The following is a 12,691-nucleotide window of genomic DNA, read 5'->3' as shown; positions in this document are numbered from 1 at the left end:
GCCACTCTGCCTTTCTAAAGCACATAAAAAATAAATTTTAAAAAGATATTGTAAACAGACATATGAACATATTTTTTAATTTTTAAAGATTTATTTTTATTATTTTTTTATTGGAAAGGCAGGTATACAGAGAGGAGAGACAGAGAGGAAGATCTTCCATCCAATGATTCACTCCCCAAGTGAGCGCAACGGCCAATGCTATGCTGATCCAAAGCCAGGAGCCTCTTCCGGGTCTCCCACGTGGGTGCAGGGTCCCAAAGCTTTGGGCCGTCCTCAACTGCTTTCCTGGGCCACAGGCAGGGAGCTGGAAGGGAAGCGGGGCTGCCGGGATAAAACCGGTGCCCCTATGGGATCCCGGGCGTGCAAGGCGAGGACCTTAACCACTGCGCCACTGCGCCGGTCCCAGGTATATGAACATTTTAAATGATAATAAAATACTAACTTATGCAGGAAATTCTAATGCTCAATTCTCAAATGCACTAAACTTTTTTCTCTTCTAAAGTTCAAGTCTATTTTCCTGCATATTCAGTTTTATAGAACACTGCATTCTTTGCTGCCTTGCTAAATATCCCATGCCACAAAACATTTTCTTCCCAAGACAGTCTCATGAAATGTTTATCATTTAATGATTTCAGGATAAACATTCACTTAAACTAAAATTAAACCGGTGAAAAACCTCATGCAGAGTTTTCAGAAGAGATAATCAGTAACCGTTTAGGAAATAGAACCTTGGATGAAGAAAGTAAGGAGAAAACAAACTTTGTTATCCTATCTTTTTTTCCCAGTGTTTCAGTTGTAACAAACTTGAATTTGGATCTTAGTATGCCTAATCCTGGATGAACATCTGAACACCTATTAAGTGACTTAATTGGTTAGCATGTTGAATTGAACATTATTTTCTTAGAAGACTGAAGAAACAAAGGTTTTTTTTTTTTTTTTAAGATTTATTTCCTCTTATTGAAAAGGTAGATATACAGAGAGGAGGAGAGACAGAGAGGAAAATCTGTCCGCCCGCTGGTTCACTCCCCAAGTGACCGCAATGGCCGGAGTGGAGCCAATTCAAAGCCAGGATTCTGGAGCTTCTTTCAGGTCTTCCATACAGGTGCAGGGTCCCAAAGGTTTGGACCATCCTGGACTGATTTTCCAGGCCACAGCAGGGAGCTGGATGGGAAATGGGGCAACCGGGATTAGAACCGGCAGCCATATGGGATCCTGGCGCATGCAAGGAGAGGACTTTAGCTGCTCTCATGTTGGGCCCAGAAACAAACTTTTAAAGAATTTTAGCAAGAATTAAATTACATTTTATAACTATCAGAGTTGCCTAAGTATTTTGAATGTGACTAGGAAGTAATATATGTAAGTTTGAATAAATTATTATATATTGCTGAATTCATTTCTTTATAAAAGCAAGTACTTAATTAAGCAAAAATGAAGGAGAGCAAAAGCAAACACATTCCAATTTATTATTAAATTAGAGGGAAATTTTATGACTGGAAACATGAAGGGCCATGTTGATTAACAGCAAATGTCTTATTTGAAATAAAGCATCTCAACAGAATACAGAAAGTTTATTGACAACCAAAGTTAAAAACAACTACAGCAACCTATTATTAAACACTGCATACAGAACTCAGGCAAGAAAGGTGTGGACTAGACAAAAGACTTAGGAAGAACCCAAATTGAACTGCTTTTCAAATTAATCACATTTCAACAGGCTTCTGACACACACGAAAAATAAAATTGTACAGTATGAGCAAATATCTCATTAAACTACTGTAGGCAGTCATGCTTAGTTCCCCAACACAAACGTTACAAATATAAGACAGGGATAAATGCTAATGAAGCAGTAAATTATTTTTCTGAAAAGCAATCTTCCAAACAAATTAATTTTTTAAAAGACTTTTTACTTTTACTTGAAAGGCAGAGTCATACACAGAGAAAAAGTGCAATAGATTTATACGTATAGAGAGAGAGACAAAAAGAGAGAGTTCCTCCATTAGCTGGTTCATTTCCCAAAGGGCCAGATCTGTGCTGGTCTGAAGCCAGGATCTTGTAGTTTTTTCCTGGTCTCCCACGTGAGTGCAGGGTTTCAAGGACTTAAGTTTTCTCTTACTGCTTTCCCAGCACATAAGTAGGAACTGGGTTAGAAGTGGAGTGGTCAGAAGTTGAACTGGCACTCATATGGGGCGCTGATACCTTATAGGAAAGCATAATATGATAGGCCATAGTGCCAGCCCCAGAAAACTTAATTGTTAAATGAAGATTTCTAAGTATATTAAAACTATCAGAAAAACTACCAATGACACTGTGATTTAAAATTTGCAACAATCATCACATCAATAAACCGTTCAAGTTCCATCAAAAGCCTTACTTGCAATAAAATACCATAAACTAGGAATAGCAACTACACCATTTCATTTTGCTGGGTTTTTTTTTCCAATTTAAAAAACTTAATTTTCACATAAATCTATGGAAAGACTAAAATTGTTAAACCAGAATGTTTTCATATGTAGAAAAGAATACATTGGCAATTGCACAGATATAAATGTATGGCATATTCATCTGATCTTCTAAAATCTCTCTCTTCTTCAATCTAACTATATAGCAATATCTTCTAGCAATATCTATTTTCCCATCGAGCTCCCTATCTACCTATACATCTATCTCCTTAAGTCTCATAGAATATGCAGGAACTCACTTCTTTGGAGATGGCATGATGTTCTCCATCAAACCTCAGTCAGACTGCTTCGATCCACCTCCTAAATTAGAATTAATTATCTATATTTGTATATAAGTTTTAGCAAAATTCTGCTAATCAGTTTAACATGCAAGGAATGCTCTCCTCTACACCAAGCAAATTCCTCCCCTTTTCCCTTTGGCGTTAGATATACCTGGTCTTCCTTCTGCAAGAGTCCTGAGAAGCAAGCTTAGTCAGGACCCCCTTCACTCCTCATGCTCCCCGTTACTCATTTTTTTTTCCAACCGACCCCTTCTCTGTTCATGATTGTACATCCCAAGTTGTTCACACTGTATTCAAAACTGATCCTAGCTATATATGGGGGGTCTCTTTCTCTCAATATATTGTATTTATCGCTGAACACAATTTACTCTTTTACTGTCTAGTTCTGGCTTTTCTTTGTCAGGCGTTAATACTATTTTTTTGTAGAAAATTAAGGTTAGTGGGGGAAAGTGATATGGTACAACAAGTAAAGCTACTGCTTGGGATACCAGAGCAAATAGTATATCAAAATGCCCAAGATTGATTAACACCTGTGCTTTGGTCAAGTTTCCTGCTAATGCCCCTGGGAGGTAGCAGAAGATTGCACAAGGGCTTGCATTGCTGACACACACCTGGAGGACCCTAAAGGAGTTCTTAGCTCCTGGCTCCAGCTTGCCCCATTTCAGAAGTAAACCAGTAAGACAGAAGTTCTGATTCTCTCTCTCTCTCTTTCTCAGATAAATGAATAAATCTCAAGATAAGTGAATACTCAAATATCCAATATTCTATATTCAATTTTCTTTTGTGATTTTTAGTGTCTTTTTGTAAGTATTCATTTAATTCTCAAAATAGTACTACGTGGAAACGTTTCCTTTCCTACCACATTACAAAATGAAGATGCAGAGAGGCCAGTGGACAAGGACAGGAGAGCTGGAGCCACGGTCCCCAGACATCTAATCCTGGCAGGCTGCTATCACAAGGGCAGGCTGCTTCTTCAGGAGTCACAGGTCAGAACAGCACTGACTGCGGTTCACAAGACATGCTAATCATATTATGTCTTTTCTTTGCATCAAACTATATGCCCAGAAATCAGTTAAAGAACAAGGATATTGACATAAGGAAGAAAATCACAACCATAAGGAATTTGACAGAAGGGAAGAAACAAGCCCAGGCTGGTCTCTAGGTTGATAGAAACTTCTAGATCTGTAGTCTAATCATTGTGTGACATTGAATGAAGGTAAAAAACACCCAGATAACTGTAAGAATTTTAATATAAATGTCTGCCTCATTGCTTGCCATATGGCAGGATCTCATGCACATCCTTCACTTTCCTTGACTTGGGAGACATGAGCCTTGCTTTCATCTGTTAACGGCAGAACTAGATTTCAGCATCCGCCTTTTTCTGAAATGATGACTGGAGAAATGTTATTTACGCAAATAAGACAACAGGAAGATTTGAAAGAATATATTATCCAATTTCTAGTACATATATATGTAACATAAATGCTCGTGATTATGGTTCAGATAATAAAAGGGAAGAGAAAAAGAGAAAGAAATACATTGTGGTGGGTCAAATGTGAATGAAATGATTTTTTTCTATACTGAAATTATATATTATTATGAATTACAGAAAAAGAAAAACGCTTTTTGTATTTCTACTTCTTGAAATATCAATTTAAGATTAAACAAACAAAACAAACAAATACACTGTTTGGGCTATATATGCAAGGATGGTAACAGAAGGGGAAGTTTCTTTCTTATAAAATCATGACACCAGGTACGATGCTCCTTAGGAGCCTGAGGGGTGGGGGGAAGCTACCCGTCAGAGAAGGACAACCTCACACACCAGATCTCTTGCTTCACCAGGGGCTGCACTAGTGAGCTGGGTGCCCCTGGGACCCTCCATATTTAAATCTTCCTTTTTCTTTTCTGCTATAATTCATTGATAGAATGCATGCTCTTGTACATGCAAATTACATCAACTGATGTGATAGGATTTGAAAAACCTACGCTTTTCCTCTTAGGGCTTAAATTTAAATCCTGCTTTCAACCAAATTAACAGAAAGTATTGCATCAAGGATTATGCCCATTAGGACAAAAGCAAAATTGATAATAAATAAATCCAGTTGCCACTTCCCCTTATAGTTAAACCTCGGGGGAAAGCAGCTTTAGTGGTGAAGTGTGTGTGTGTGTGTGTGTGTACATGACTGAGCCCCCTGGTCATACTACCTTAACATCACAATTCCCCTCTTTATCTCCAACAAACTGATTTTATTTCAGGAAGGAGCAACAGAAATGGAACAAATTGTACCAGGCAGGATTGGAAAGCTAGGCGGCTAACTGAGGAAATAAGCAAATATAGACCACCCTGCAATATGGAAAGCTCAGTCATATGTGACAATCATAGTTAAGAATTAAGTTATAATTTTTAATATCCTAACAACTGTATTAGTTCTAAAAATAAAAGAAACTTAAAAGAAGCACTTAAATGGCACAACCCTTCCCAAAGAAAAAATAATATTATCAGTATTACAAATGGAAATCTATGCCTAAGCACACTTGCCAGTGTATGTACACATGCTTAGAAAAAGGAGGAGGGGAGGTAGTGGAAGAGAGAGACAGAGAGCAGGAGAGAGGAAGAACAAAATCGGGACCATTTAGGTGTCCTTGTGTATGTGTTGGTGGGTGGTGTCCTCTTGACCGGGCTTCCTCTTCAATGTTCCCAAATTCAAGGGACCTTTGATACATTACCTATTCCTATCCTCAAATTTGCCTACTTTATGCTTCCATAGTATTTCTGTTCACATTTTTCAAGTTGCTATTATGTCACGAGCTGCTTAAAGCTTAGCGGCCCAGGTACAGATGGAATAAGAAACCAAAAAACACAAGTCACACAGCTGGATACAGGCAAAAGAAAATCTGTCTTTTGAATGTAAAGTGACCAGACCAGGTAACTAAAAGCTGCAATTAATTCAGAAGCCAGGGGTCCGTGGGACTTGGGTAGGCAAGTAGCCAGTGAGCAGCAAGGAACTAAGAACTGTCTATTCTCCAGCTACCTGCACTAGTCAAAGCCCCCTCCCCTTTCTGTCCATTCAACACTGCTGAAAGTTCAGTGGAACCACTGCTCAGGCAGCTGAGCCTCGCTTTTCCACCATGCACCAGATACCACCCAGGCCACTGTCCTGGAGAAAACCACCCAGGAGAGCTGCAGCCCCACCCTAAACCCCTGCCTGCTTGGAAAATCCAATCAGACCCTGCTCTAAGTACTACCCATCTTCCTACAAAAGAAGTACCCCACCCTGCCTCAGTGGAGACAATCCGCCCTTACGAGGCTGTTAGCATTCCCATCTGAATGTGTGCCTCCCTTCTGCCCATCCATGACTCCTGCTTTCCTTCCACCTGTACACCAGCCAGTTGTATTTCTACAAGTGGGAACACAAGAACCTGGACCAAGTCTATCAGAGGGTCTCTGGGAGTCCATTTGGGCTGGGATCCTTATCCTCACAACTACACTGACTAGGAAGATCCAGGTGCTGAAGTCCGTCTTGCTAACTATCATCCTAAACTGCCTGGTTCCAAGTGCTCACACTCAGAACTCACTTCAAAACACTTCCTTACCAGTTTTCCCCACGTGATTCACATGCTTTCCAAGATACCCCATTGGGAGCACAGCTGGAGCTAGCACTCCTGTTTCTTTAGCTGGTCACCCACACAAAGCCTTTCTTTGCTCAGAAGTCTCATTTCACAGATAGGTCTTTGTGTGCATTGGCAACGAACCTACATCATTAAGTCGCAATGTATGTATTTCTGTGGGTAGTGATGTGTGCTTTCTAGTGGCTATAGCCTCTTATTGTTTTCATGGAAAGCTAACAAACCACATTATCTCAATGGCAGAGAAACTAAAACAAAAGCTTCTGACTATTATATGTATTTAAAAATCAATGTCTGGAGTTCCAGACTACAAGCAGAACCTCAAGTGCCACCACTTACGCTGAGATCTACCATGCATGTTAAACGCTACAATGCTACGGGTCATCTAAAGCATCATAAAATTTTCCTTGAGATTACTAAGCCAGAGAATGAAGCATTTAAAATGGGAAGGGAAGACAGAAAGTGTCTTACTTTGGGGCAAAACATGGAACAAAAACAGTGGTCTCCTCTGTGTTTAAGGAAAAAACCAGGAGATGTTCTCCCGGATAAAAGTGTTTCTCAGTCTATAAAAGAACCCACAGGGCAGTGACTAACACTAGCAGTGGGCCACGTTGAGGAACTCTCTGGGGCATATGACAGCATTCAAACTTCCGTAAAGTTTACTTTATGCTATTGGTTTCTGTAGTATAATGGAAAGATTGTCAAGCAAAATGAATTCCAATCTAATCTTTCTCATTTCCTCTTCTTTTGACAATCTCTTCAAAATCCCACAGTGAATAATTTCATAATCTCTCATGTTGCCTGCAGTTACTGAGTCTGGAAAAGAAAAGGTCAATGGAATTCAGTCAGAGGAGGTGGCTACTTTGCTTCCTTGTTGGAGTTCAAAATTGGGTGTTCTGGCTGGCACTGTAGCATACTGTTTGAAACACCAGCATCTCTTATTGGCATGCCAGTTAGAATCTCAGTTACTACTTGTGATCTAGCTTCCTGGACAGTCAGTAGAACATGGCACAAGCACATAGGCCCCAGCTTCCCCTGTGGGTGACTATAATAGAGTTCCTGGCTCTTGGCTTCAGCCTGGTCCAGTCCTAGTCACTGCAGGCATTTGAGGAATGACCAGCAAATGGAAGACAGTTATTAACCCTTGTATCCTCCCTTCCTGCCTCCCTCCTTCTCTTTCCTTCCCTCTTTTCTCCCTATCTCCCCACCCTGCTCCACTAATGTCATTCTACCTTAAGTAAGTACATAAATATTTTTAAAGAGTGTTTTACATTGAAAATTAAATGAACCATCATGGTGAACTACAGTTAATCTCCATTTGATGGTTGCAATTAATTCCCAGATGCAGGAACTTCAACACACAATGAAGGCCACTGCCACAAAAGTCAATATTTAGGATTTATAAGATCAATGTTTTTCCAAATAACTTCAGTCATTGACTGTATTAGTTCCATATTTATAAGAACGACAACAGCATTAAAAAAAAAAGCTGTTTTGCTTTCACATTTGTTGAGTTACATTAGACTAAGCATGACTGGCATTCACTGACAAAAAAAAAAGTCCTTTATGCAGGTCAGTGAAGCCAAATAACTTCTGAGATATTAAATGTGGAATTACTATAAAACAATTACAATATAACATTTGGAGAAGTAGATACGATCAATTTTATGTATATTATGTAACACTTATACACCCTAGTTTTACCATAATTTGTGGGAGAATGTTAAAGAGGTTACCTGTGCAAGCTTCACTTTTCTCATGTGTATTACTTTAATGTTACTGCTTGGGTCACAGGATTGTGAAGACTGAAAAGACTAACCCATTTGAATATTCAGTTTGGCACATAAAACAATGTCCATATTGGATGAGAAAAGATAGGATAATACCCTCTCCTAATTGTCACAGATGCTGAATCAACGCCACAGAACAGATAAATAATTCATGTAAAGAAACACACTTAGTAATACTGACAGTAGGCTCAAAATGCCAACTTTTCATACAGGCAGTTGCCACAGTGGTTGAGATGCCTTTGGGAGGGCCATGTTGAATCCCCAGGTTCATATCTTAGCTTTAATCCCAACAGTCCTGCTGATACTCACTCAGTGAGGCAGCAGATTGATAGCTGATGTAGTTGGTCCCTGCCGCCCATGTGGAAAATGCCACCTGAATACCCAGCTCCTTGTTTCTGCCTGACTTCATCCTGTGTGCCTTGGGCATTTGGGACATAAATACATGGATGGAAGACCTTTATGTTTCCTTGTGTTTCTCTTTCAAATAAATGATAATTATTGATTAGCTAATACTAATTTGATATATTCTAGATCATAATTCAGTCTACAAATGAAGTTTTCAAAAAAAGTTCATGGGAAATCTGAGCTGGTAAAACCATGCAGTTCTCAAAAACCTTTGTATCAAAGTAATTTAATTATTTTTCGTAAACTTTTAAAAACTATTCATTTACTTATTATTTAAAAGGTAGACACAGAAAGAGGGAGACAGACAGATTTCTATCTTCTGGTTCACTCCGCAAATGCTCTAAATGGTGGCCACAGCTAGGGATGGGTCAGGCTGAATCCAAGACCCAGGACACCAGGAGCTTCATCCCGATCTCATACACAGGACTCCAGCTTCTGAGCCGTCATCTGCTGCCTCTCAGGCATGTTGTCAAGGAAACGAATCAAAAGTATGGAATAGCCAAAATGGGATCAGGCACCTTGATATGGGATGTGGGCATCCTAAACAGTGTCTGAACGTGCTACCCCACAAAGCCAACCTCATTCACAAGCTACTTGAGGCACCCTCATATATTATCTGAATAATAGTATTTTGGGTTGAATACTGCTCAAAGTTAAGGAAAAATAAGTGTGTATAAGATGGAAGCTAACACATTTATGTACATGTTTTAAAGCACACCATAAACTCCCTCATTAAAAAAAAAAACTAAAGATAACCCAAGATAAATACCAGCAGTGTATTGAATATATATAATTCATTAGCCATATTAACAAAATTGGTTCAATTCATAGTGGTTTATCAAAATAATTCATTTTTGTTACTATCCAAAATGTAGTATACTAATCTAAATTGCACTGATAGACTTGAATATACTTGCAAAACAATCACAACGATAAGTTAGTGAAGGGATGATGGTTATGGTACTTACTGCAGCTTGTCGATGCGTATTGGATAATATTCCATGAATCTTCACCTTGTCTTTTTCCATTTGGTCTATGTTCACCCACAGATCCCGGCTGGCGGAGTCTGACGGACCATATATTCGAGATATGTAATAATTATGATCTGTATCCTCCTGCAATGATAAGGAACAATGTACATCAAGAACAAAAGTCTTGTTTCTACAATTCTGCATTTAAAGAAATCTAGAAATTTTAAAATTTAGTAGCCTTCAATGCAAAGTGTCTGTATAACAATTAGCATACATATAATTACATGATAGTATAAATAACTAGTGATCCATTTATAGAAAAAATGTTAAATATGTAAAATTAGAAGCAAATACATTCCATAGACAAGTCTTTTCAACCACAGTAATGTTGCTTTAATAACTGACATCAAAACAAAAATATCCCTTTTAGAAATATTTACTGAAAACTTGAGCTATAATTACTTGAGTAACCACAAATTAAAAATTAGATTATATCAGTGCCTGCTCTCAAGTGATTATTTTAGGAATGGAAATTTTACATTTCCCCTTTATTTTTGCTTATTAAATTTTTCTTTTGTTTAGATTCTTATTATTGGCATTGCATGATGCTTATCCTAAAATCTGTATGTTTTATCTTTCTCATTCCATAAAGAAATCATAATGTCCTAAAAGATAATTTGGCTTTAGAAAGTCTGGAAAAATTATTGGCCAATTCTAATTGAATGATTTTTTTTTTATCATGAAATCCATTTGTGTTCATCAACTTGAAGAGTCACTTGACAGAATATATTTTAAACATTCAGGTATTTGTGTAAAATATTTATAAATATGTATAATTTGAATAATAAAGTTGTCGATGTGAATTTTTTCTAATGCATTTATTTCCTAAGTGTTAACTAAGAAAAATGCAATTACACTTGAGAAACCTAATCACAAGAATGCTGTGCACTTTTTCACAAGTCATTAAGCATACACATACACAAAACATTGATCCCAGAAGGAAAAGGATGTTCTGAGTAGCAATCTAAATCATTTTTCTACCTCATGCCTAAAAGAAAATTCTAATTCAAAGTGTAACTGCTAAGAACAGTGGTTAAATATCAACAATTTATCTCCAATTAAACCGTATTACATATAAATGATATGTGATAAGTTAGTGAAGGAATGATTGGAATGATTTCACAGTGAATTGGAAGATGACAGAAAGAAACCAAAAGACACCTGATGGGTTTCTAAGAGTCACTTCCACATATCATATGCTGACTTGGTGTTACAAGAGTAACAAAGCATTGAGGTTGTGACTCCAAACATGCATTCATCGTGAACATGCAAACTCTTTACTGTCTATTACTTCATTGGAAGCTTCCAGGGTGGGTACCTTCCTTGAGGCTGGGTATAAACCATTGTACACTCGTCTTTGTACCGCCCATGACCTAAGAAGTTCCTGCTGGCCAGCCATTCAGGAGTTTAGGGATGGACAACCAGATTCCCCTTTATTCTGAACGTGGGTATTTGTGGGTATGAGACTTGGCACCACCGTCTAAGAGAAAACTCTGCCTGAAGATTCAAGGATTACATAGATAAAGAACCATGAACACTGTGAAGAAAAATCAAGTAAAACCTACTGTAAGTCTGGTTCATTTTGATAAACCACTAGGTCTCTTTACATCATTTCTTTTTTATTTTTAATTAACACAAAGAACTGTACATATTTATGAGGCACCATCTCAGGTTTCAGTACATGTAAATTTTGTGGAATGTGCCCTCAGAATAAACATTATCTATCTGCTCAAACATTTAACAGTTCTCTTCCTCTCTCAAGAGAAACATAGAGTACATGGTCACTGTCCACAGTCATCCTACTGTGCAACACAACACCAGAGCTTTTTATTACTCTCTAACTACTACGCATCACCCATTAATCAGTCTTTGCACATTCCTCCCTTCCCCGTGCTCTACTGCAAAATCACTGTAAGTTAGATTACTGTCAACCAAAAGGATCCTAATCAGAAATTAAGTTTCTCTCACTTGTAACCAAACCTATGTCGCAAGAAATAAGGAAATCTTGACAGATTTATAGACCCTGATAGCAAACAACTCCTCTTCAATTCTGCAATTCTGGGTACTCAGACAGCAGAGACAGAAGCTGTCAGGAATAATCAGATCTGACCAATTTGATAATTGCCCTTTCAATTTTACAATGAATGGTTATCAAAGGGTGATGTGAAGAAAACATTCAATGTTGGTTATTTTTATTTCTGTCAAATCCCCACGTTGAGACTGAGTCCTCCTGGTGAGAAGTTCTTGTCAGCAAGAATTAGAGTTCAGCATAATTGGTGAGATTAACATTTCTAAAACTGAAACTAGCTAAACAGTCTTGAATTTATCACAATGTACAAGACTGCCATTGTATATAAATAATGAATGAGCTGTACAAAATAGTCATCATTTTGCCTAATTACCATGTATAGTGTTAATATTGCTATGTGAAACATACCTTCATTTTGACTTAAATTAGAGCTGCCAAATATTACATCTTTGAAAACACTGAAACGGCTGAAAACTAGAGCTTGGTATTTTACTTCCATAGCTCAAGCTTGCCTAGTTGTTATGGTAACTTTCATTCAAAGAGGAAAACAATTTATTGTTTACCAAGGAAAGTAGAGACACAAGTTGTTAAATTCCAAAGAGGTGTTTGGCCCAGATACTCAGGAAGTCATAAAATAGATGTCTCAAAAATGTGACATTTGAGCACCACTAAATTATTCAAACCACATCTTGTCTTTTTATAAGAATGATGGTACTTAAAGAATTGTCAAAAACCACTGCAGGCACAAAGATTTTCATTTTCTGCACAAAAGCAAAATATTTCTAGCACCACATAAAACAAAACAAAACATTTCTGTGATATACTTAGTTGCCAATTCATTTAGGAAACCAGCTGCTACTGAGAGTGGAGTGCACACTGGGAGGTTATAAGTCCTATAAATCCATGTTACTCAAAACCGCCTGAAAATGTACATCTGTGGACAGAGGACATCACTAAAAAGACAGAGGGAAAGTTATGGTAACTAGAACCTAGCCATTCTGCACCATCCGGTCTACATAATACTTATCCCAAACACTGCCTTCTTTTCTAATGAGTGTTGAAGCAA

The 12,691-nt window shown here is 37.9% G+C and overlaps 1 protein-coding gene across 2 annotated transcripts in view; it reads right to left on the bottom strand.

Annotated features, from left to right (window-relative positions):
- PLXDC2 (plexin domain containing 2) overlaps nucleotides 1–12,691 on the bottom strand; it is a 400,824-nt gene that overhangs the window by 187,399 nt on the left and 200,734 nt on the right. The window contains exon 3 of one of the 2 annotated variants that reach the window (XM_040967893.1): nucleotides 9,534–9,680. The exons of the other annotated variant lie outside the window; for it this stretch is intronic. Coding sequence (XP_040823827.1) covers nucleotides 9,534–9,680 — 147 coding nt within the window. The remainder of the gene's footprint in view (nucleotides 1–9,533; nucleotides 9,681–12,691) is intronic. 2 annotated transcript variants of the gene reach the window in all.

The sequence above is a fragment of the Ochotona curzoniae genome, unplaced genomic scaffold (assembly GCF_017591425.1).
Source record: "Ochotona curzoniae isolate NIBS_2020 unplaced genomic scaffold, NIBS_Ocur_1.0 scaffold_4683, whole genome shotgun sequence".
Lineage (NCBI taxonomy): Eukaryota > Metazoa > Chordata > Mammalia > Lagomorpha > Ochotonidae > Ochotona > Ochotona curzoniae.
This window is presented reverse-complemented; position numbering and strand designations above follow the sequence as displayed.